The sequence below is a fragment of the Ictidomys tridecemlineatus genome, chromosome X, assembly GCF_052094955.1.
Source record: "Ictidomys tridecemlineatus isolate mIctTri1 chromosome X, mIctTri1.hap1, whole genome shotgun sequence".
Lineage (NCBI taxonomy): Eukaryota > Metazoa > Chordata > Mammalia > Rodentia > Sciuridae > Ictidomys > Ictidomys tridecemlineatus.
The window spans coordinates 19,111,709-19,138,495 of NC_135493.1; the positions used below are offsets into that span (position 1 = coordinate 19,111,709).

General features: G+C 39.6%; 1 protein-coding gene across 7 annotated transcripts in view; it reads left to right on the forward strand.

The window, feature by feature from the left end:
* Window positions 1–26,787, forward strand: part of Hs6st2 (heparan sulfate 6-O-sulfotransferase 2) — a 287,562-nt gene that overhangs the window by 245,012 nt on the left and 15,763 nt on the right. For 5 of the 7 annotated variants that reach the window (XM_040285651.2, XM_040285655.2, XM_040285669.2 and 2 more), the window contains one exon: window positions 1,487–1,573. The exons of the other annotated variants lie outside the window; for them this stretch is intronic. In XM_040285651.2, the coding sequence (XP_040141585.2) occupies window positions 1,487–1,573 (87 nt within the window). The remainder of the gene's footprint in view (window positions 1–1,486; window positions 1,574–26,787) is intronic. 7 annotated transcript variants of the gene reach the window in all.

The following is a 26,787-nucleotide window of genomic DNA, read 5'->3' on the forward strand; positions in this document are numbered from 1 at the left end:
CTTCCAAAGTAAAGCATGTAGCCATTCTGTCCAGAGCCACCCCCATTAAGAACCAGAATGGCCTTGCTGTCTCCCAATTAAAAGGGCTGCTTTTGTACCTCCTGGACATTGACTCTTAACTTCTGGGACTTTTGCTATCTTTCTGACACTTCCCAATGAGCCTGTGTCTGGGCCCACACACTTCTTTATCACCTTTGCAGTCACCGTAAGTTCCTCTCTACCTCTTGTTCCAATCACATCCAAGCATATCTTTGAAGCCAATGGATTCAGGAAAGAATATCATTTGTGACCGCCTCACACCACATGTAAATACAGTTATATGTGGATACTCATTTCTGTGGCAAAAGATTTATAAATATATGGAAAGCTCTTGTCATTCTCTGAGGCAATATTCTGTATCATTTGGAAGGTTCCATTATACACATTGAAAGCCAAGATATCCACTTTTCTTTTTTAACTTCACTTTTTATAAAAGAAGTTATCCTGAAGTAGATCTTAATACAAATGCATATATATGTATGTGTGTGTGTATGTATGTATGTGTGTGTATATGTATATATATATGTATATATATATATATATATATATATATTTCTGATGAAATCAGGATAAATAATTCCACACATCATCAGGTGAAAAGAAAGGCTCTGAATTGGTTTCCATGGAAATCTGAAGATGAAGTAAGGTAATAATTTCAAAGCAAAGCAGTTGAATTGAAGATAATGGTAAAATAGTTTGATAAAGGAAATAGAATAAAGTAATCAAGGAGTCTCCAATCAATTATTCCTTTTTGTTTACCTTGAGGTGATTAATTTGTCTGCATTTATTAACCTGATGAGATTAAGCAGACTTTCCTTGTGATTTATTTTGTAATTGTTTCCAAGGTTTGACATAAACTGTGGAGTTATTGAAGGTGGAGATTTAAATTCAATTACTCATGAAGCAGGTGGTGCTTCTCCTGAAAGAATATCCGAATTCATGGCCTTCCCATGTAACATTATGAGTGAAAATTATTAATTCATCTGATAGTATCTTCCAAAGACTTTTAGAAGTCATTTGGCATCCATATACTTCACCAAAAGCAAGCTGCTTCAGAACTCAACTTGCAGTGTGGAGAAAGAGTGGCTGGAAATGAAGGTTTTATATTGAAGTCTACTTATTTTATGCTAACTTTTTTACTAGGCCATTCTTGGTAATTGGTCTATCCTTAATAGAAACCACCAGATAAAGCTTTTTTTTTTCCCAGACCAAGATTCAATGCCTAAAGAGTGATTTTTTTTTTTTACCTTGACCAGTGCTTACCACGATCTTTACCTTTGAAATGTACCACTGGATAAAATTATGTTTTATTTTCATAGGAGAGAGCCAAAGAGTGGGGGAGAGAGATCTGCAAAGTTTTTTAAAATGAAGTGACTAACTGATTGTTGTTTTTTTTTTATCTCTGTGGTCCTTTTGTATATTCTCTTTCTTCCTTCTGTGGGTATAGTAAGGATAGACGGGGTTCTCCAAACACAAACCCAGGTGTCAACTCTCCATCATCCACAAAGGCCCGGAATACCTCTAAGAGTGGGAAGTAAGTGAAAAGCACTCCTGTGCATCTGACATAGCTATCACCAAGCCACGTGCTATTCTCATTTTTGTCATTCATTCATATCCATTCAATGAATATGTGTGGAATGCCTACTGTGTGCCTCACAATGAGCTACTCACTGGGGAACTGAAACATGTAATGCATGTGTCAATAATATTGGATGTTGGAAGGACCAAATGAAGAGGGGAGAGAGGGAAAAGTCAAGATGACTTTGGAAAGATACTTAGGACCTTTGAAGGGCAAGGACATCAGTCCAGAAAGATAATTCAAAATCTGAACTAAGAATTTCAAAAATTAAAGAGAGAAGCAGCAGAGATTAATCATTTTATGATTTGTAAAATCCGTGATAATCTGTCTTTGATCATACATTGAGATCAGGGTTGAGTTAGAAGAATCTGAAAAGCCATTTCATGTATTTCCTGGTTCAAGTACATTTGCATTTTAATCATGCTACTGATTTACTTGGTATGTATATTCTGTTTCTAGTAACTAGCATGTACCATATTCTACATGGAAGTGTCTTTTTGATATTGCCAAAACTTGTGTTGGTTGAATATTTGTGATATTAGATAAATGTCTTTGGGCTTGTTCCATAAGACACCATTGACTGATGTCTTCTTTTGGATTCAGCAGAGCATGGCAATCTGAAGGAGCCTGTTTCTATGTAGATGACATGTCTTCAGTTAGGTACTTCCCCTTTGAAGTAGCCCATTGATGACTGACTCCAGTACTCTGTGAGCTCTCTTCTGGGGGTGTAGGCTTTGTGCAAGCAGAAACACACTCAGCCTGCATCTAGGAGAAGATGAAAGATGCCTTCATCATGCTAAAAGCTCTAATCGAGCAATAAGATATGTCACTACAAGAGCACAGTTTTGCAATGAAAGGTGAATTTGTAATGGTCATATATTTTATGCATTCAGCATTGGGCCGTAAATGCTGTACTTTGAATATGATCTTATATTCAATTCCCAAAGTGAAAGATCTATTGGCTGTCTTTTCTTTCTTCTCCTCCTCCCGAATACCATTTCTGGTTTGCATATAAAGTTGAATGTGGGCTCTTTCGGAGAATATGAAACGTGGTGGTGAAGACATAAGACTAAATCTCTGAGCTGTTAGAGCGCTTTTCAGTTATTTATTGCTGAGCACCACAATCAAAATGCCTTATAAATTATGAAGAAGGAGAATTGATGCACACATTTCCAAGCAGCTGAATGCTTTCAGTCATCCTTAGTGCCCACTCTCAGTTCACAGAGATGACATTGGAGATTCACTTGTAACTCCATACTTATAGAAATGATAGACCCTATATGGACACTTTGTACATACCTGTCATACTGACAACCATAGGGTGCAATTTCCATTTATTAGATCCTGATGTATACTTGTGGATGTTTGTGATTTGATGTTGCATTGTAAAATAGAGCATTGTCTTGTTTCTTTGGGCCTTTCAGAAACCCAGTCTTTTACCTTTTAAGTGAAGGCTCACTGTGGACCACAAAAGAAGCGGTTGGTAGAATTTGAGTTAAGATGACACAGAGAAAGGGGACAAGGGATGAGAGGTGGGGAGGGAAGGGGGAAGTGCTAAGGAGTGATATTGGTCGAATTGTATTGTTATATTGTGTGCTGTATAAATATGTAACAACAAATCCTATCAATATATACAACTATACTGCACCAATAAATATGTAGGAAAAAAAGATGACATAGAGAATACTATACCCCGGTTGCTCAGTGTAGGTGAACTGGATAAATACATTCTTTTGTTTTTAACATAATATATTTATTTATTTATTTATCTATTTATTTATTTATTATTTGCTGGTCAAGTGCTCTACCATTGAGCCACAACCCCAGACTGATAAATACATTCTTAAGTGGATAACCATCATCTCTTATCATACTTGCTATATTTGGATGCATCCCAAGCTCCTGCCCTGGTGAGGGTCTCCCTCTTTGTGCATTCTGAACTAAGTGACTCTTACTTGCCATCTATAGTGACTCACAGAATGAGCTAATTCTTTTTAATTCTTCATTATCTTTTTGGTTAGTATAAAATAAAAAGGTTTCCAGTATCTTCATGGATACGTGTGCCAGATTCCCTTGTATTATGTCCCACCTCTTACTTACCTCCCATTGGTTTTCAGAAGGCATTCTTGGTTGGTTTCATTGGTCATTTGTTGTTCTGTCACTACATATTTTCTCTTAGGATACCTTTGTCACCAGGAGCAGTACTGATGTTCCATGGATATGGTGAGACTTTGAGGGACATTTTCATACTTTATTTTGGCAGTACTGGGGATTGAGCCCAGGAGCACTTTAGCATTGAGCTACATCTTCAGCCCTTTTCAAACTTTATTTTGAGACAGGGTTTTGCTAAGTTACTGAGGCTGGCCTCAAACTTGCAATCTTCCTGCTTCAGCCTCCTGAGTTGCTGGGATTACAGGTGTGCACCACCATGTCTGGCTTTTTTTCACACTTTACAGAACAGAGTTCATCAAGGTTTGGGCACTGTGTTAGAGCTCAGAGAAAGTTGTTACATACAGGTCCCACTGTATTGTCTGTGTACTTCCTTGATTTGGGTGTGTGTGGTGAATAATAGCCAACATGGAGGGTACCAATCTGCCAGGTTTCTAATATTAGTTGACCTAATCTTGGTGGATATTGAACAGTTTTTATGAGTCCTTTAGATGCCAGATACAGGCTGGGAGATAGGAGTGTTCTCCCCCCCATCACCACCAGAAGAAATTAGGTCTCTCTTTTTTTGGTACCAGGGATTGAACTCAGGGGTGCTTAACCACTGAATCATATCCCCAACCCTTTTATATTTTATTTAGAGACAGGGTCTTTCTGAGTTGCTTAGGGCCTCACTAAGTTGCTGAGGCTGGCTTTGAATTCAACATCCTCCTGCACCACTGGATGTACAGGTGTGCACCACTGTGCCTGGCTTGGGTGTCTTCTTTTTTGAGAAAACAAAATATGCAAAAGTCAGGCTGCCTCAAATGTGCATCATAGCTGAAAGTAGTAACAACTAATATGTGTTGAATGTTATGTGCCTGTGTACTAAACACTTGATATTTTTTCCTCTTAATCCTCACCCACACACACACAAAAAAAACTCATGGGCACTATTGTTTTTACTTAACACATGAAAACTGGAGACTCGAAGGATAACAGTGTGTTACTTGAGGGTCTCCGTTTTGATAAGAATCTTCTTTAGTACTAAAAATGGTAATAATGACAATAAATATATATTGAGTGCTACTTTTTGCCATTGTGTTCAATTCTAGAGCCACATCAGGAGATACACACACACACACACACACACACACACACACACACACACACACATACACGTAATAGGTACCCTCAAAGAGCTCACAGTCTTCTTAGTAAGGGAGAAATAGGATGATATAGTATATATGTGTTATAATAAAGACATCACAGAATGTGTGTGGACCCCAAATACTCACCCCTAATCAGTGCCAGGGTTGAGGTGGAAAAGTTGTGTAGGGATATCACTGAAGGTTTCTGAGAAGTGACTTCTAAACCCTTTCATTTTACCTATTTAGTTCTCAGGTAGAAAGGCTAGGTCAGGGAAGGAAAATGCAAGTTGGTCACTCAGATGGGCAGAATATCTATATGTTGGTCAGAACAAGTTGGAGTTGTGGATTAGGGTGAGCTAATCAATTTCACCTTTTTCTCACTTTCAATCCACTTGGAGCCTACTGAGATTCAGTGCAGCATACTCAGTGGCTCAGGAAATCTACAGCTTGGAAGTTGTATCAGTTCTGCTTGCTCTGTTTCATTGCCTGGATCTGAAGCTGGGTAGTCAACCCTCTGTTTCAGGGAAGAACAGATGGAATGGGATATGTCTGAGCAGCAAAGCCAGACTACCCTGGCAGTGACTTTCAGGGAGGTGCAAGCAATTTCTTCCATGTCAATAGTAAGCCAAATTGACAAGACAGTATAAAAATCAGTATGGAGCCATAGCACTGAGATCAGCAAGCATAGGTTTTGCAGAGGTTGACCCATGACTAACCAGGCTGGGCCACCACACTGAGACTCACATAGGGCTCTTGTTCGTAATGTGAATCGGTTATTTGACTAACAGAGCAGACCACAGTCAATCCATTCACTGGCCCTTTGGATCATCTTTAGAAAGCACTGAATCTGTCAAGTCTGAGCAGGCATAGTCATCACATACAACTTTTAAAAGTGTTCTTTTTGTATGAAAATACTTTCATACTTTACATGAGTAAATTCTTTTGCTGAACAGATAAGGACACTAAGACTTAATATATATGAAATATTTGGGAGTATCCATTTAAAAGTAGGCTTCAAGCAGTTAACATGATGATGGAAATCAATGACTTCTCTCTGCCTGAGATGTTTTTCACATAGGCTCAGACTAGGAATTGTCAAGAACCAAGCCCAATTTTCATGAAGGCCATGAATATTAGAGGACCAGGGCAGAACACTCAAGCACAGTGCCTGATGAAATGATACCACAAATACTGATTTAAGTACTATAAGATCTGCCTTAAATAAATGAATCCAGGAGAAAGTAGGAATACTAAAATGGAAGAAAGTATATACAAAAAGGGACTCTGAAATGAGCAATCAAACCTTACTCACTTCAAAAACCTACCTGGGACTAATGCTAAGTACCAGACACCACAGGAAAACTGACTGCAATTTATCTTTTCCACAAATGTCTCTGGGTGAACAGACCTTTTTACCTATTCAGGATCTAGATGAGAGTGGTGAGAAGTACATAGCTTTATAAATAAGTAAAACATATCAGCACCCCTTTGGTTTTGATTGGCAGAAGCCAACAAAAAAATTTTCTGCTTTAGAAGGAGGAGCTGAGAGGTATTATTAGTTCTGTTTAGACTCAGCATGGTGCAGTTTCATGTTTGATTCAGCTGTTTGTATGTTCATTGCAGACAGGAATTGAGAGAGTCCTGTATATTGTATCATGACAGTTGTTTCCTCTAACTTAGAGTCACGTCTTTATTCTAACCCAATAGGCTGTGGCTGCTTCTAAACTCCTAATATGTTATGTGTATGTATGTATTCTTTCACTTCAAAATGGTTGTATGGTTTGGGAACATAACAATCAAATGGCCAAGTTCTGGACTTTTTACATCATTTGTAGTTTTATGTGACAATGATATCAGTAATGCCTCTGGTTTAACTATTAGACTAATATCACAAAGCTTCTGAGAAACCAAAGCATTTATCTGACTGCTTATTTTCTTTTTGGTAATTGTTCTTTTGCATAAAAAGGTAGATGATAAAAGCATAAACCAATGACAGAATGTATTCCTAAAGACAGCTGTTAGTAGTGTATGCCTGAGGATGAGTTCACGTGTATCCTAATTGCCTATTCCTTCAATATTTCTCATCCAGAATGTGCAAGATCTTTGGTTATGGCAACAAAAGTCAGATGTATCTCAGAAAATGCATTCATTAGTAAGGCAGGAAAGTAGTGTGAGCCATATGAAAAAACATTTTCAATAAGCAGAGATAAGTAAAATAGGCTCAAAATACTTTGATGTTTAACCTCTTGGTAAGCAGCTGCAGCACAGGGCTGTTCAAAGATCTCTTTAAATAAATTAATCAGACAGCCTTGTGTGTATTTGAAAGGACATCAGCTTTGGAGTCAGTTAGACCTGGATTTGAATCCTGGCTCTCCTATTTATTAACTTTTTACCTACTTCATTGGACTGTTGTAAGGATTAAACATCCTAATCCAAGTAAGGCCCACATAGCGCCTGGCACATGGCAAGTGCCTGCTAAATGTCAACTAGTGATTATTCTTGTTTACTCTGCCAGCGTATTGCAGCTGGGGACAGTATGACCTGGCCAGTGTAATTCTGATGAGCTCTGGTTGGCTCAGCTTGCCTGGTTATCTGCTTTGGCAGCTCCTGAAATGGGGAAGCAGAAGCCTTACCACTGGCACCACATAAATAATGCTCACAGATTGGATAAGACAAGGAATGAGTGGCACATCCAGACAGAAACATTTTCTAGCAAGTCCATGTGTATCTCTGTGATGTATACTTACTGATACAATAAATGTCCCTCCCAAATATGCCACTGTCCATGCTGGTCATGGTTCTATACTTTAGTCAAGAGGGGTATTCAGCTAATTGAGGCCAGGAAACCAGCAGCCAGTTTTTCTCTCCTCTAATTTTCCATACAAAATCATGGAGGCCAAGGGTGGCTGCTCTCTCAAACAGGGGTTCTCTTCCTCTATGACATATGTGGTTGAGAATTCTCATTCACACCACTCTGACAGAGCTTCGAGTTTTACTCTGTTTCCAGGTGCTGGGTTGAATTCTACTCCTCTGTCTTTAGTGGGGAAAGGAAGAAAGTGATGGTAATAAGACTTCTCAGTTTTTCTCCAAGTAATAAAATAATCTCACTCTTTTCTCTCTTGGTCTCTCCTCCTCTCCTCCTCCCTCATTCTTTCCTTCTTCCCATCTTTTCATCCATTCATCTGCCAACCCCAATATTTTTAGCTCTAAACACAGCTCTTTGTGAGCTAAGGGAATTACAGAGGCTAAAGCACTGGTTTCACCTAATGCCTTTAAGCCAGATATTTTGGGTTGCAGACAGCTAACCAACAAAACATATACCTTACCAATGTTTGCAACACTAAGACACTACAGAAGCAAAGGGCAAAACAGACATGTTATCCAAATAACTACCATGAATTTAACATTGACTAAAAACCTGGTGTGTGGAACACTGGTAAGGCAGAGTGAGTGTTTTACACTTGTAGTTCAATTTATCAACATTTTTCTTTTCTTTATTATGCTTCTGGCTTCATATTAAGAAATCTTTACCTGACCCAAAATTGCAAAGATTTTCTCCTGTCTTCTCCTAGAAGGTTTTTGATATTTAGCTTTTACATTTAGTCAATTATTTATTTTGAATTAAGTCACATATATGGTATAAGGGAGAGATTGAGCCATATTTTATATATGACTGTCCAGTTGTGCCAGCACCATTTAAGATCATGCTTTTTCTATTGAACTACTTTGAAACCTTTGTTGAAAATCAGTTGACCATATGTATTTGGGTCTATTTCCAGATTCTTAGTGTTATTCTATTGATTGATATGCTTATCTATATGTTAATATCACACTGTCTAGATTACCATAGATTTATAATAAATCTTGAAATCAGATGGTGTGAACCTTCAATTTTATTCTTTTTTTCAAAGTTGTTTTGGATATTATTTGTCCTTTCCATTTCCATGCAGATTTTAGAAGCAGTCTTATAAATTTATACAAAAAAAAAAAACCACACAAAATGCCAAATGATAGGCCTTTTTGGCAGGGATTGTGTTGAATCTGTATATCAAATTTAAGGAGAACCAAAAACTTAACAATATTGAATTCTCAAGTATATATCTAGTCTTTTAGGACTTCTTTACCTCATTTGTTAATGTTTTCTAGTTTTCAGTGTACATACGTTTTATATATCTTGCCAGGTAAATCCTTATGTATTTTACAATGTATGTTAGGGTGCATGTGCATGCTCATGCATGCATGTGTGCACACATGCTGCTGGAGATTGAAACCAGGGCCTCACAAATGCTAAGCATGAACTTTACACAGGCCTACATCCCCAGCCTTAAGTATTTCATACTTTTGCTGCTATGGTTAATAGTCTTGTCTTGCTTATTTTAATTTCTGATTGTTTAGTATATAGAAGTATAATTTATTTTCATGTATTAATCCTGTATCCTGTAAAAGTATTAAGCTCACTCATTAGTTCTAAGAACTTTCTTTTGTAGATTCCACTGGCTGTTGGGGGGAACAAGTAGAGAATCACTGCTTTTATCAAAAGTCCAAAGCTAGATTCCTAAAATGTACTACATAAATTCATAAAAACCTCGTTAGAAGAAAGTAGATCCTATTCACAGGGAGGAGGAGGAAGCAAATAAGCAGCAAGAAAAGTAACAAATAGGGGCTGTGGTTGTGGCTCAGTGGTAGTGTGCTCACCTAGCATGTGCAAGGCCCTGGGTTTGATCCTCAGAACCACATAAAAATAAAATAAAGATTTTTAAAAAGTACATGAGTTGAAAAAAAAGAAAAATAACAAATAAAGTTCATAGAATCACACATACTATTCCCATTATTCTCATTCTCTCATCCATATCTCCTGTCTGTCCCCATTCCATAAAGTATAAAAGTTAAGGGCTGGAGATATAGCTCAGTTGGTAGAATGCTTGCCTTGTATGCTCAAGGCCCTGAGTTCAATCCCCAGCACCACAAAAAAATGTATAATGGTTAAGATAGCAAATACTGAAACCCAATTGCCCCCTTAAATAACCAAGTACTCCTCTGGCCAGAATATTTAATGTCTTTATACATTTTTTTCATTTATCAAAAGAGGATATTAACAGTGCCTGGTGCATAGGATTTTCTTGAGGTTTAAATTTTGCATACATTCAAAATTTTGCTGAATGCATTCTAGGTACTGGGTACCATTCTAGACTCTAGAGATACAGCAGAGAACAAAACCAACAATATTCCCTGAGCTTATGCCTATTCCAGTGGAGGAATGTGGTCATTAAACAAATAAAATATGTAGCATCTTAAAAGGGAATACATCATAATGGGGGGAAAGAAGGAGATGAGGATAAGGAGTGAGAAGAGCAGGAAATCTAAATTAAAATAAATTGCTTGTGAAAAAACTCACTAAAGGGTGACATTTTAGGAGGGGCTTTATTTAAATTATATAAATGCATGTAAAACAATTGAAACAGGAACTGGGGCTCAGTGGCAGAGCATTTGCCTAGTGTGTGCAAGGCCCTGGATTATATCCCCAGCACTGCAAATAATAATAATAATACAATTCCTCACATATAGCAAGCATATCACAATGCTTTTGTTAGTTATAAGTTATTATTTTCTATATGTCAGATGCTGTGCAAGATTGTTTATATATTATTATCTTGTTTAATCACTTCAATAAGCATAAGGAGTAATGGTTATTAACCCCTTTTTACTGAGGAGGAATTTGGGATGAAATTGATTTTTCTGAAGTCACATAGTTCCCAGATGATGGAACCATACTCAGACTAAATGTTGGCTTGTCCTATAAAGCTAAAGTTTATCCATCTTTTTTGGAAACACCCTTTGTGCTTAGGGAATACATTTGATCTAGAGTTAGAAAATGATTAGATGATTGGTTTTGTTAATGGAGGCCTTAGTTAGAGGGAATAAGATTGAGTAAGCAGAAGGCTCTGCAGAATCTGTGGGGAAATCTCACATTCTGTGAGTCAGCTTTTCATTGCTGTGACAAAAATACCTGGGAAAATCCACTCAGAGGAGGAAAATTTTATTTTAGCTCGCAATTTCAAAGGCTTCAGGCTGTGGTCAGCTAGCTCCAAGACAGAAATATCTTGGCAGAGAAAAACTGTTCTGCTCCTGGCAGCCATGAAATAGAGGGTGGGGTGGGGAGGGAGGAGATGGGAAGAGGGAAAAGGAGGGGGAAGGGCCAGGGACAAGATTTACCCTTCCAGGGCATGCCCCCAGTGACTACTACCTCCAGCTAGTCCCAACCTCCTGAGGTCTCCACCACCTCACAATAATGCCATCAAGTTACAAATCTACCAGTGGATTAATCCACAGACCAGGTTAGAGCCCATGAGCCATTCATTTTCCTAAGGCCCCACCTGTGACCACTGCTGCCTTCAATACATGAACCCGTGGGGATATTCCAGATCCAAATCATAACATCTCCTTAGTATTTCTACTTGAGTGTAAGGGTAATCTTGATTGGGACGCCACCACCAGCATCTGGCCCTGACACTTTCTTTACTGTGTGTGTGTGTATATGCAAGCAACCTGAAAATGAGAGTGGGGAAAACAGAAAGAAAACTCCATTATTGGTCAGTGGCTACCACCTCATTAAAATAGATGCTTTGGGTTTTCAGGATGATTGCTTGCCAAAGTTTAAACAAAAAAGAAAAATGAGGCAGGACTAGCTCACTGATGAGTAAACTATAAATTTTGCCTGGAAAATGCTGGCGGTGCTATAAAATTCAGGCCACCATCTGTTAGTGCTTGCATGAAGTAGCATTTGTACTGGATAATTAAGATGTCACATGCATTTGAAGCACAAATCATCAGTGCATGGGTGCCTAGCATCCCTGGAAAGGTTGTGGGTAGTAAAGATGGTCTGAGAAGAACATCGTTTTGCTTGAAGGATAATTTGTATGCTATCCCAGGAATCACTGTTTTGGGTCACTTGAGTGAGGTTGAGTGGGGAAAGAGAAAGGGACAACTGAGAAAACTGCTTGCTTGAATGAATTGGATCATTTAATCAAAATGATCAACTGCCTAGCCCTGTGCATCTGGCAGTCTAATATATGTTTGGCCATCGCTGTCTGAACAGCTCATAGTGAATTGGGGAATAGGAATAGGAAGGGAAGCAAGTTTGGCTAGGCCTGAAAATTTTCGAAAATTTTTTAAAATCACTGTCTTCTTGTCCACTATCACGCTCAATTTTACCAAGAATCTCATGAGACAGAAATTATGTCTACATCTTATAGATGAAAAAACTAAGACTGAGGGAAATAACATATTTTGCCCAAAGCCACATAGATACAAGTGGCAGAGCCATAATTAAAACCAGTGACCATTTAGGTTTAAATCCTAAGGTTTTCTCAAATCTGTAGGGTCTAAGCATGGGAAGTTCTGAAATTAGAGTCAAATGGCCTTAGGTACCTACCTACCCCACAAAAGTGTTACACTTCTTTGTGCAGGTAGATAATTTACAAAATTCATTTTCGACATAGGTGATAAAGGCTGCTAGAATAACAAAAGCCAGGACTTTTTACATAATAAAAATTAACATTTATTGAGTGCTTCCTATATAGCAGAACTTATTAAAGAGCTTTAAATGCATGTATTATCTCATTTAATCCTGAAAAGTTACTTCATGGCATTTTTTTTTTTTTTGGTAGAACTCATCAGTTGCTTAGGTAGGCATTGGCCCATACCAAACCCTGAAGGTTTCCTTTAGGGTGGATGTACAGGGTCCTTCAAACAGTCATAGGCTTTGACCATAGCTAGATTGTGGAGTTTAGCCATGGTAGTGTTTCTCCCAGCCTTGGCGCCTAAAGAGTTTTGCTTTCTAGCATCAACAATCATAACTGACATAACTTGCTTCTAAGTGGCTCCTCTAAATTGTCTCTTTCTCACCCTGATTGGGAAGACTTGTGCTCCACAGGCTTTAATGAGATGCTCTCAACCTGCCATTTTCATGTTTGCTATCATTTCCTCATTTGTGCCTGTGGACTCTTCAAGGGTGGTCAGACTAATTTGTGTCTTCACAGTAGGCATCAGGGCACCTGCTTCAGTTGTGATCTTTGTCACAAAATAGTTACCACCACTTCCCACCCACATTCCTCCCCCTCCTTGTGTGAAACACAGATAATAATTCTTGTCACTCTTCCTGGCACCACCAGGAGGGTGTGAAAACAAGCAATGTAATGTCTCTAAAGACCCTGCAAAAAATAACTAATCACAGGTACACTCTTTCCAGTGGTTTTAGTGAATTTTTTGGGGGGGAGGGGTGAGCACTTCCATGTATGTCAAATTGACAGGCTTATACCTTTTCCTCTGAGAATGCCTTCTTGCCATACTTAGGCCCAGTTCCACTTTATTCCCACAGATTGTCATGTCCAGTCCCAACCACATGCCTAGTGCCTTGCCAAATACTCATTTCTCAGCTGTGCTCCTTTGGCAGCCATAATTTAGGGACTAATTAGACACGCCCAGCTTTGTCCTTGAAAACACATCAAGTCTGGAGGCTGTGGATTTCTTTACCTGATTAACTGGCATTCTCTGTCTCCCACTTGGTGGAAAGGAAAAACAGACACATGGTCTCTTGGATGGCTGGTATTGCTTTCCTGCTTTCTGAAATATGGAAGGCAGAGTTATCATCCATTACTGAGTGTCCACAATGGGAAGAGCATTTTGTGCTGAGCAGTAGAAGCATGAAGAAGAAGGCAATGCTCCCTCCCCCTCCCTGCCTTGGAGATACCTCCTGGTATGGAATCTGTACCTACTAGTAACGCATTTTAATTTGGACAGATGAAAAACAACTAAAAAGAGTAAAAAGAAGCCACCTAGGCTCCTGGAGCCAGTGCAGTGTAGACCAGTGGTTCTTAATCTATGCTCTGTCCAGGCCTGGGATCCTGAGGCAATACTTCAGAGACTGATGTAGGTGGGAATGATGTATAGGCTGGTATGGTAAATAGATGGAGCTCCAGGCCCCCATTCCCCCTCCATTTTAATCTGTTTTATATATTGGGGTTGGATTAGAATTCTTTTTTAAAATCTTGCTGCTAAGAATGAGTTGATAACTACTGATATAGACCAAGCCCAAGAATACTCAGGGCACAGAGTATGGGATAATAGCCTGTGTGTACCATGCCCTTGCTCCCAAGTGACAAGCAAAGCAGTTCTGGCTATTGGGCTGTCGGGCTATCTTGCAGTCCCTTTTGTCACTTCTGCAAGCTCTTAAAAAAAGGAGAAAAAGAAATGCCTCCCTTCATATGGCCAAATTGCTCTGAACAGATGAAAGGGACCGGACTGGCAGGTGATTGTTCCCTAAGATTACAGCCTACACCCAGGCTGAACCTGAAACACTTGGAGGGAAAAAAAATGCTGCAGGTTTTGAGTAATGCTCCCCAACTGGCTTCTGCTCTCAAGACTAAATGAACACACACTATTTCCACTCCATTTCCTTCAACTGGCCTCTGCACTAGGCTATAATGAAACCTGTAGGGGAAGAAAAGAGCATTAGCTTGGAGAGAGGACTATTTTAGTTGCTTAAGCCATCCTCTTCTGGAAAATAGGCAGATGCAGATTATCTGCCTTGTTCATTTGGAAGTCATTATAAGGCCTCCTGTAAATTTTTCTAATATTTCTTCGTATTTTATATGATCCTATGCATGCTTTTAAAACTAATTTTAGTATTTTCTCTAGTGCTTTATATTATGTGGGTTCAGGGTCTGATTCAACCTTATCACCTACTACATAGTTTCATTACAAGGCCCAACCTTCCCTTTGCTTATTTGGGTCCCTCATATGTCAAACACCCCTCTTTTCATACCATAGCACTTACTTTTATTCTCCAGCTATCCCTGTTCAAATCCTAGTTTATTAAGAAAAAAAACTCAGTTTTTTAGATTAGATAGACATGGGTTTATATCCCAGCTCTAGCTTGGTTTCCTCATCTATAGAGTGGGGATTATCCCTCCCTCTCTGCTAGAGATTTTTTAAAATTCATTTTTAATTTTAGTTATTTTTATTTTTACCCCATAGACAAAAAACTAAAAAGTTGTACATGCTGATGTAGTACCATATAATGTTTGATACATTTAATGTTTAAATCAAGTTAAAAATATTATTTCCTCAAGCATCTATTACTTCTTTGTGGTGAAAACTTTCAAAATGCTTCTAGCTTTTTGAAATGTACAGTACATAATTGTTATGTACTGGAGATTCTCTGAGGATTAAGTGAGATGACTTACACAAATCTTCTGGAAAACATTGGTGCTTGTTAAATTTAATCATTGTTATTACTCATATTTCAAAGCATATTTGATATGCCCTTTCTCACTCATGTCTCTCCTGGTGCTGCCTGAGAGCATCTCTGTCACTCTCTCTCTCTCTCTCTCCTCTGAACAATGTCCATTTAGCATTTAATCAGGCCCTAAGATGTACCATTTGGTTGTTCACTAATTCATTTAATATTTATTGTGCACCTAGTATGTGAAGACATACTAACAGTTGCTGAGGTGAGATGAATGTAGAGAGACAAGGGAGAGAAGAAGGGAAGGTGGTAGACATTACAAGAGTAAAACACGCAAATTTGGTCACTGCTGTTAAGCATCTTATTTCTTTGTAGAGAAGATGCTTCTATATGCAAATAACTAGAAAAGAAGGAACATAGTAGTGTGATTTGTAAAGAAGGTGCAGTCGGAGGCACAGCTGGAAGAGTGTAGATGCTGGGCAATGAAAGATACAACTCTGGAAACAGCAGCTCTTCTGTATTGTTCATTTTCCCTCTGTTTACTTATTTCTTAAACTAATTTGTGGCTATGGGTCCTTCAAGAACAATGGGTATACTTCTTTTGTCTTCCATGGAGCTTGCCTGAGTACAAAATGGGTTCTCAGTATATGTGCTGATGTGAGACACTGCAAAATATTTGTAGGAAACAAAAGAGTATCTTCAGCACACCCTGGAAAAAAAACTGCCTGTTCTCATTCTCTCTTATTGCAAGAGCAGAAAGTGAACGCTGTAACTCAGTATGTGAAAAAGGTTTAAGTGACTTGACCCCATTTTAAAAAAATATTAGATGAGACTAGGAATATAGCTTAGTTGGTAGAGAATTTACCAAGCATGCTTATGGCCCTGGGACCCAATTCCCTATAATATAATTTAAAAATAATTTATAATTTAATAAATAAATAAAGCAAGCTAGGTGTGGTGGTGGACGCTGGTAATTCCAGTGACTTAGGAGGCTGAGGCAGGAGAATCACAAGTTTGAGGTCAGCCTCAGCAACTTAATGAGACCCTAGGCAACTTAGCAAGACCCTGTCTCAGAATTTTAAAAAAAGGGCTGACAATGTGATCAGTGGTTAAGCACTCCTGGGTTCAAACCTTGGTATCAAATAAATAAATAAACAAGTCTTTCTCATTGAGCTTTAAAGATCCTTGAGCTTATTTTCAACAAAGAGCATTGTGTTGACGATTTTGGTATTGAACCAAGCGTAAGACCCTGCATTCTCCTGAGCCCATGATATTATACATGGGCTGGGAGCAGTTCTAGAATGATCTTACCCCATTGGTGCCCCTGTCAGAACCTATGTCTTGTCCCTGTTTTTCTGAGCTATTCTCTTGGAAACATTGTCTGAGAGTCCTTTTTAACCATGTATTGATATAGGATTGACATATAAAAAGTTACTTACATATTTATTGTATACATCTCCATCAATTTGGGAATAAATACATATCTGTGATATTATCACTACTATAAAGGCCATAAACATATCCATCACCCCCCTAAAGTCTTTACTATTCTCCCCTCTACTTCTATGAGTTTCGGTCTCTCTCCCCACCTCAATTCCCAATCTCCCTTCTCTTGTTCATCTTCCCTGCCCCAACAGCCCCCATGGTTGTCCTAAGGCAGAGTGTAAGGACTTGGGATTTGTCGTAAGTAGCAGCAGGGGACAAAAATCCCTGAGAGTCAAAAGACTAGACCTCTGTCCCCAGCACTGATCCTAAGTAGCTCTCCACCTTGAGAAAGTCACCAAGCCTCTCTGAATCTCTGTTTTCTATGCTGTTAAATGAGGGACTGACTTTGCTGACTCAGTGCAAACAAAATAGCTAGACAACCCCCTATCACCACTGTCCACACCAAAAAATGGAGCTAAAAACACGAGACTCTTTCCAGGTAATTTAGTACCACTGCATTTTAAGGGTGGTGGGCTGGGGAGATGAGTTTTGCAGGGGGAGAAAGTAATTCACATCTCCCAAGATAGTGTTTATAATGGTCTATTAAGAACACATTTAAAAGAAATGGTCTAATTTCTATAGTCTTCTACCCAGGACAGCAGGCCAGTTCAAAGTGGTTTTTGAATAGGGCCATAAGCAAACCCCTTTCAGTGAAACCTAAAGCTGTGTTGCAGAAAACAGAAAAGTGGAGTTTTCCCCTAATACATTTAAAAATGGTCACTTTACCATTGCCAAACTTCATTACCACTCCCAAGAGCTAAAGCTTCGAGATTAATGATCCTCATCCCAAAGAGGAGGCAGTGATTGCTAAAACAAAAATCTCAGCACATGCTATTTACTATTCTGCATTCTTTGAGAATTAATGTCAATAATTCTGTTGAAACATTTTTCAAAATAAAGGATGGGGTTTTCTAATTGTCTAGTAAAAAAAAAATCCTAAGTCTGAGTCCCCAGAGAAGAAATCTGAGTTTAAATCATTAACACCACAAATCTCGGATAATTGTGGAGTGTTTGCAAGTTCCTTAATCAGAATGGTATGTCTAAGTGGCCTGTTTTAATTTGATCACACTGATTAAGTTTCTGTAAGCTAATATATGTTGCATTTCCAATTCAATTAAATGAGAATCTCCTGCCATTACTAGATATTACCAAAATGCCCTGATGGGTGAAGACTATGCTTAGTATTTTCAATTGCTACTGACTTCCTGATTATATAATCTTTGTATTAAATGAAATCGATGAAAGCTCAAATTAAATTCAGCAAACTTTAAGGAGTAAATATGTTTTCCCCATACTTTTGGTATATTTTCACCTCAAGGTGTGGAGCATATTAGTTGGAACTCATTGATTACCTTTAGTGATAAATTTTACAGGGCTCTCTCCCCTCATATACCAATTCCTAGAATACTCTATCCTGTTCGAAGGCACTGTAACTGTGCGTGATGAATTGGTGCTCTCTCTATTATATATGTATTATAGTTGTGCCTCTTTCAGCTGTAGATAAGAGCTATCTTATGTAAATGCAATTGCTTTGTAAATGTAAATGCCTAGTTGGGTCATTGATCATCCTGGTGATAGAAGAAACAGAACAATTGGGGGAGGTGTGAGAAAAACTGTCTAGGGACAGAAATGAAGAAAATTGCTAAGTGGGTAAGGGATTGAATCGATGGAACTGGAGAACTTTGTGGAGGGGGCTGGGATAGAAAGAAAAGCCTGGAAGCAGCTGGGAGAAGCTTGTTGGAGCTGCCTGCTGGCTTGTGCCTGCAGAGCCCACCAAATACCTTGGTTTTTTAAAGTCCTAAGGACTGACACACAAATAGAAATGGCCCTAGTCCCTGTATACTTGAAGGAGAGACTGAAAAGGAAAGTCCAACTGATGAAGTGGGACCTGGGCACTGTGGGTGCCTGTCCTTTGCCTATGCATGGTAGATTTGAATCTCCCAAATGTTAGTCAATTTCACTAACCCACAAAAGTTGTGAGAGTCTTTTCTGTAAATAGTCCTTTGAGGTATATATTAGATTTTTGTTACTGTAACCAAAACACCTGATGAGAACAATTTAGAGGAAGAAAATTTAATTGTGACTCATGGTTTCAGAGCTTTCAGTCCCCAGTTTCATATCTCTGGGCCTGAGGTGAGATGGAACATCATGATGGAAGAGTGTGGCAGAGGAAAGTTTCTCAACTCATGGCAGCCAGGAAGCAGTGCAGGGGAGTGGAAGGGGCTGGAGAAAAGATAATACCTTTCAGTGTTCTGCTTCATGTAATTAGGTCCCATCTCCGAGTGGTCCATTCAGCCATCATTGGCTTAATCCACTGAGATCAGAGCCCTCATAATTCAACCACTTCCCAAAAGTCCTACCTCTGAACACATAGGACTTTGAAGAAACATTCCAGATCCGAACCATAACACGGTGCCAGTCTCGTGCCTCACCTGGAGAAAGATTGAATAGACATGACGCTGCTAATTCTCATGCCCTAACATTTCCTTCAATTTCTTGAGTAGTATCAGGAGGGAGGCAAGCCCAGAAGTGAACACAGGAACCATGTGGGTGAGAGTGCCCCGGGAATTTTCTCACAATATGTTAAGTCCTTTTTATGGAGTCTAGATTTCAAAACCTGCTAGAAGCCAAATGTGTGACTCACAGAGTAATAAAGCCCTCTAAATCAATTTGCAAGACATCTTGAAGATAAACAAGGGGAAAAGGCTTTCTATTTTCGTCCCACTTTTTTATTTTATATCCCGCCTACTTCCAAAAAGGATTTGAGATAACTTCCAAAGACATTCTTACTCATGCCTAAGAGTACTTAAGAACTATTTCTGAAAATTGAATCCGTGTATACCATATAAATAAAGAAGAATGATTATATAGGAACAAGAATATATCAGGGCTCTCTTGTTTTATAATAGTCCACGTTGGGGGAGTGGTTAAGTGAGGATTATCTGGCGCACTTGCTCCAGCATTTGCACTTTGCAAGTATTGCGTTTGCTCCTAAGAAAATTACCCTATCTTTTGTCCTGTATCTGCAAGGATTTTTATTTGCTTTCTAATAAAGGTTGTACTAATAAATATGAACCTGTGATTACTAGAGGCTTATTAACATGTCAGTTGTCCTAATGCTCAAAGGATTGCCTATAATGGTCAAGAGAGAGATTTGAGGCCCAAAATAATGCTGGTAAGAGCTGGGTCCCAACCTGTAAAGAGAGTATGGCCTAGTTAAATAAAAAATAATAATAATGTACCAAAATCCAGGGAAGAGAGACAAGATTCCTAACTCCAAGAGCACTTGGGGCTCAGAGAAGGTATATAGTTGGAGTTTGTGTCATAGCAGAGCTTTTTGTTGTTGTTGTTGTTGTTTTGGTGTCAAGGATTGAATCCAGGGACAATCAACCACTGAGCCACATCCCCAGAGCTTTTTAGTGGTGCCTAGTAAGAACTAAGAAAGAGGAGACAGGGCTCATGTGGATGGGTTTGTATGAAAGGGGCGAGGGGAGAGAGCATCTGCATCTGCATCTGCCTTCCCCCTCAGCCTCCTCCACACCTGTCCATAGCATCCCTGCCTCTTTTTCATTTTACTCTCTCCTTCCTTCTTGTGCTTTTCCTTTTTCCCCCTTGTCTTTTCTTTCCTGTCCTGGCCCACTAACTTCTTTTTCTTCCCCTCCATCTTCTCCATCCCTCCAGGCTCTATGTGTCTCATTGTGTTTCTCTGCTGAGTTTTCTTTGTTTTCCTCTGCCAGCTTTTTTTTTCAATAAATTGTCAAATCAGCTTAAATAAGGCCAAGAGGGGAACCATGGGACTCCTCAATTCTATTTGGACCCTGCTGGAGGGTCCAAATGCTCCTAGGTAGGCATGGTCTACCCAACTGTGTCTCTAGCTCCCATCTTCCTTACTCACCACACCCTTTGGCTTTAACCTTGTCAGTTTAGCTTCTGTTTAACCATTGTTAGGAAATGCACAAAGCTGTTTGTAGCAAAAGGCTTAATGTGGCCAGGCGGGATGGTGCACACCTGTAATCCCAGTGGCTGGGGAGGCTGAGACAGGAGATCGCAAGTTCAAAGCCAGCTTCAGCAATTTAGCAAGGTTCTAAGCAACTTAGCAAGACCATATTTCAAAATAAAATATAAAAAGGGCTGGAGATGTGGCTCAGTTGTTAAGCGCCCTTGGGTTCAATCCCTAGTACAAAAAAAAAAATGGGGAGGCAGGAGGAAAGTAGAGTTTTGTCAATGCCTTCAGGAGGACAAGAAAGCCTTCCTACAGTGGGCATAGGAGCACTTGAGAAAGAAGCCAAATAATACATCTGACTAGAGAGTGCTTTTTATAAAAATTCCTTTAGGCAAGAAAATTTAGATCAAGAACATGAACTCTGCAGCCACCCTTTGGGGGATTCAAGTTCAAGCTCTACTGCTTACTAGCTAGCTGCATGACTTGAGGCAAGTTGCTTGGACTTTCTGGGCCTCAGTATCTTCATCCATACAATGAGGATGATAATATTAGCACCTGCCTCATAGGGTGATTGTAGTAATTGAATTAGTTCATGTTAACCACTCAGAATCATGTCTGACACATAGTAAAAGGCATTTGCAATAGTTGAGTATGAGAGCATCTTAGAATTCTTTGGGGCCTTTTAAAACTGCTTGACTCATGTGTCAGACTTACTTGTAGGTTTTGTATAGAATGCATGTCTTGGTACCTGCAGAAGCTTACCCAAGACTGCAAACAGTTTTCTCTAAGACATTTTCATTGTCAAGGGCACTGGCACCCATCCTTTGCCTCGGAACCATATGGTTTGCATGTGTACTTCCATGGGTCCTAGTATATGAGGACCAAGTGAAAACTGCTCATAGCCTGGCCAAATCTGACCCTGAATGGCCAATTCCCTCAATATGGTCATGGAGATCAGCCACACCCCTCAGCTTAGTTGACTGTGTTTATCATTCTGAGATCAAATATTGAACAACTAGATAGTTCTAGAGACCCAGCTTTCTGATGTCATTTAACATTGAAAATTGCACCTGGAAAAGAACAAAAAAGTGCTTGGGTTTAAAAACACAGAGAACAAACAAATTGTAGGCAGATATGGAACAGTCTAATTTCAATTTTGTAAGCCTTCAGCTTCTAGTTCTATCTAATCTATACCTCTGCCTTCTGTGGCCAGTTAGCAATTCCAAGATGGGGGTGGAATTCTCAAACTCATTTGTCTTCTTTCGTTTTCATGGCTTTAACCTGGCAGCAGTAGAAGAGAGGGGGATAGGAATAGCTCCAGTCTTCCAGACCAGGACCAAGTCAGAAGATGTGTTGACCCCATCACTTGATCATAGAACCTGAGGCTATGTCACAAGTTTGGCTTGTGAATAGTGAATAGCTAACTGGCAGAGCCATTGTAGTCCTGGAGCCTGGGGAGAAGGTTCTCAGAGCTAACTAATGTTTCCTTAAAAGATCCTGAAATGTGTGTGGGGTAACACATATTTTATCATAGTTATTCTGGCTCTGCGAGTGCAATGAAAATGTTAGCCTTGGCATATCAATCGTGTTTTACAGATGACTGTAATTTCCTGAATGTCAAAACTCCAAATTTTTCTACTAAGCAAACTTTTCAGTGGCAAAACAGATTGCCTCCATAATGTATCACTGTGGGCAGGAAAAATGAAATCTTTATGCACTGTATTATGAATCAATGAGGCATTGAGATTCTTGGAAGGGTGAGTGGACTCTGGAAAATGAAAAACTGCCGCTATTCCCTCTCTACAAACTGCTGTTCAGGGAATGGAGGCTTCTGTGGCATTCAGCGTGTGGGCCACAGAAATATCGAATTCAAGTGGAAACCAGTTCTTGTCTTTCCCTGCATTTTGAGGGGTGAATGCCACTGTAAATATAGTGTGAGTCAGGTCATTTGACAAACCCTTGCCCAAAGGCCTCCTTATGTGATTCCCTTTGCTTCTGAGATAATGGTTCTGTTGGGTCATTGCACATTTCATTAAGAACAAAATATTATCACCAATGAATAAGTGTGAATATATACCAGGTGTCTTGCACTGTGCTAAGCAGCCTACATGGATTAGCTCATTGAAAAATCACACCACTGCCAGGTGGATGCTTAGAGAGGAGGAAAATAAACCTTACCGAGATTAAGTAAAACAAGCTGAGGCCTGCTTCTAGAGCTTTCTGACTCCAGAGACTCTGAACTGTGAAACAGTTATCCATGGTTGGCTTTGCAACAAGATTCTGGACCAGTAGGTTACATGAGAAGAAATGAGACAGGTGGGCCTGCCCTCTCTAAAATGCCCACAGCCTCTGAGGGAAGAGAAGTCTCAGACCTAAATTACAAAGTCAGATGAACAGGGTCCCCAAAGAGAAATCCAGATAATGCTGCCCAGAGGCTTAGAGGAAGGTATGGCTGTATCATTTGCAGACATCAGGAGAAAGGAAGCATATAGTACAGCCAGCCCTCCATATCCATGGGTTCTGCATCTGCAGATTCAACCAAACACAGATGGAAAATAATTCAAAAAACATGACATCTATACTGGCCATTACAGACATTTTATTGTCTTTATTCCATAAACAGCAGAGCATAACAACTATTTACAAAGCATTTGCATTGCATTAGATATTATAAGTAATCTAGAGATGATTTAAAGCATTCAGGAGGATGTGCATAGTTTCTATGTGAATACTATACCTTTTTACATAAGGAACTTGAGTATGTGTGGATTTGGTTATCCAAGGGGGTTCCTGGAACTCTTCCATTGTGGGTTGCCTACATACTGTTTGGACAAAGAAATAGAGCACTCAATGTTGTGCCTAGAGGCAACGGCAGGAGCAAAGGCTAGAATGGCCTTGGGAGGCACAAGGAGAGAAGTTGGGTTTGCTCGGCATATGGGGGTCTGTGTGCAGGGGACCATTGACAGGATGAAAGATGAAACCAAAGAAATAATTTAGTGAGAAATCATGAACATTATTCCATTACAAACCAGTCTGCTAATTTTCCCTGCAAAGCCTTAGACTTTTACCCTTTATGTCCCTGCTTTTGTGTGTATTTTTAAACTAGAGATTCCTGCTTAGTCCTCAGCCTCACAATAATTCTGAAGCAGCCAAGTCTATCCTTGGAGTCCTCAGTGTTCTGGGCCTCCTTTTCTTCCCTCAGAACTCAATGCTCAGCTCTATAGTGCCCTGCACACCCCTTCTCCACACTGCCGCATGCCTGCTTCTGTGTGGGATCTGATTAGACCCATAGGAGGGAGTATCTTAGAGGTCATTTAGTTCATCCCTTCTTTAAATGACTACTGAGTCTAAATGGCTTATGAGCCTCCTCTTCCTATTCCATATCCTCGCCTAACACACACCCATAGAAGGCAGATCTTTTCTTTTCCATATTTTTATTGGTGCATTACAGTTGTACATAACTGTGGGATTTGTTGTTACATGTTTGTACATGCACATAAGATAACAATATAATTTGGCCAATATCACTCTCTACTATGAAGGCAGAACCTTAATCCAAAGGAATAAACGTATAATATGGATACCTGGCCACTGTGAAAGGGAGGGGTTGTGCTTCCCAGCACCCCTGAAATTATGCCACCCCATGAGGCTGACTCTAGTTGCACATCCTGTTAGGGTGTTTCAGAAAGCTCTGCACAGTGTCACGCAAAATTCCTTTCATTCTAAAGTAAAATAAGCAGAGTGCCATGGAGTAGCGAAATGAGCCTGGATGTCTAGACATGGGTTTAAGACATTGTAACTTGATCACTTACTAGCTATGTGACCTTTCACCTCTCTGTACGCTAATTTCTATGTCTACAAAATGGGCTGGACCTGTCTATTTTAAAGGCATGTCATGAGAAGCTCATGAGAAAGAAAGAAAATGTGCTTTGCTAAAAGATCTTTGCCATAGAGAACTTTTTAGAAAAGGAGAAAGAGGGTGTAATCCTATCAGATAGTTTGGGAATAATAGCTTTTTAATCCTTAAAAGTGAACTGAGAAATATAAATATTTTTGATGAAGAAGCTCAGGGGTGACTCACTCAGCACCTGAACTGGTACACTGAAATGCAGCAACACTGGCCTCTTCAAAATGTACCTGCCCATATTTCAACTGTCAACACATCCTTTCCACCACATACAAGGTGAAGGTTGATGTATTCTCCCTGCACACATTTCTAGTAACACCTTAACTCATGAATGCTAAATGGAAGAAGGTGGAGTAGGAGAACAGCACAACTTCAAAAATAGCCCTAGGGAAATCAAATCTTGTTTTAACTTCCTGTGTTCATGACTGATTCATGGCTCTGAAAACGGAAAAAGTTTGATCACAACTGTCACCAAATGGCCTCATTTTAAATTCCTTTGCTTTCTTGGAGCAGAAAGGAATAGGCCTCCTGATTATGACTATTGAAACAGTCTTTGGTTGGCACACAACAGCTAGTTACCTGTGGGCTGGGATTTCAGAACAGGCCCCTGCAACTATGTAAAGTTCTACCAAAAGTGAAGAAGGTAGCTCATCGCCCCTTGAGAAATGCCTCTTTAGAATAGAAATCCCTCTGGGATGACACAGGACACCTCAGTAATGCTGTTTTTTTCCTAATCCCTTCCTTTCTAAATCTAAGATTTTAAGCAGCCAAAGCAGAGACAGAGAATACAGTGGGGAAAGGCTGGAGGAAGGAAGAGGTACCGGACAAGAGATGGACAACACAAGGAATTTTGGCTCTTAAGGAATGTACAACCTGGTTGACAAGAAGAAACAAAGAGATATGGGCTGGGGTCTGGGGTTGTGGCTCAGTGGAAGGAGTGCTTGCCTTGCATGTGTGAGGAACCGGGTTCAATCCTCAGCACCACATATAAATAAAGTTACTGTGTCCATCTACAACTTTAAAAAGTTAAAAAAAGAGCAATACGGACTGTTCAGATACCCATTCGGTGCTTACTGTAAAGAAGAGTAGTGCAAAAGCACGGAGTTTGGATTTAGAAGACCTGGCTGCTAGTCCTAGACCCAATGCTGAATAGGTTGCTATTAGTCCTTCCTTCCTTTATTTTTCCCCTTCCTTCCTTCCTCTAGGCCCTGATGTCAGTGGATTCAGTGAATTTTCTTTGGAAGATCTTTCTGTAAAACCAGTGTGGGAAGGGGAATTCATTTAGAGTAATTATCTATGGCCTTAAATTCACTTTGATGTTGGCTGTGATCTCTGAGAATAAACCTCAGGGCGAAAGACCAAGTCAGGAGGGAAAGCCCTGTAGGTGGTTCATGAATCATGTAAGTGAACATGACTTTCCTTTGACTTGTCTTTGGAGTCAGTGATTAATGGAAAAGTCCAAGGATGGAGTTCCCCTCCAGCATTTGCCTTAGGTTGGGAAGTCAGGGTCCAGTATCTCCCAAAGTGTAAAATAAAGGTGTCATGTCCATCCACAACAAAAAAATATATAAAAAGAATTGTGTACTGTTTATGCTTTCACCAAGCAAAATGATATCATGACTTATATTTCACAATATGCCTAGTTGTCTGAATACACTTACAGCAAGTTTTCCCATTCTGTCAACGTTTTGGATAGGTACTAAAATGTCTTATCCCTAGGATCCAGGGCATTACAGTGTGATGTTAATTTTTGACCTGAAGGAGCATTCTCTGAGCAGAGAGGAGATGCTGGGGTGGGGTCATTTTGCCCCTGGCTCACCAATGCTGCCCCACTGACTCCTTAAAAAGGAAACACAGATGTCCAAAGTCCTCAATGTGCACCATGAAAAATAAGGTTCTGGTGCACAGAACTTATAGAAGTCTAACAGGTTTTCAGCATTAACATAACCTTCCAAATAATTATTTCTACTCAAGCAGGATCTTCATGTATTTGGTGACCCCTTCCTATACTCACTTCAGGGTAACATCAGATCCTGTAGGTAGAGCGGTTGGTGGCAGATTAAGAAGTTAATTTTTACTCCCAATATTATTATTGTAAAGAAACAAGGCTGTGTCTGTGACTGTATGTCCTGCTTATTTCCATACACATGCGCCACAACCATGGTATTCAGTAATTATGCCTTTTGCAGCCTGAATACCTGAACAGAAAACTCTCCCAGGGAAAGGAAGCATGACCCTGCCAGTCCTGGAAATTCTGAATGGCTCCGATTCTTTACAGTTTCAATGGTTAAG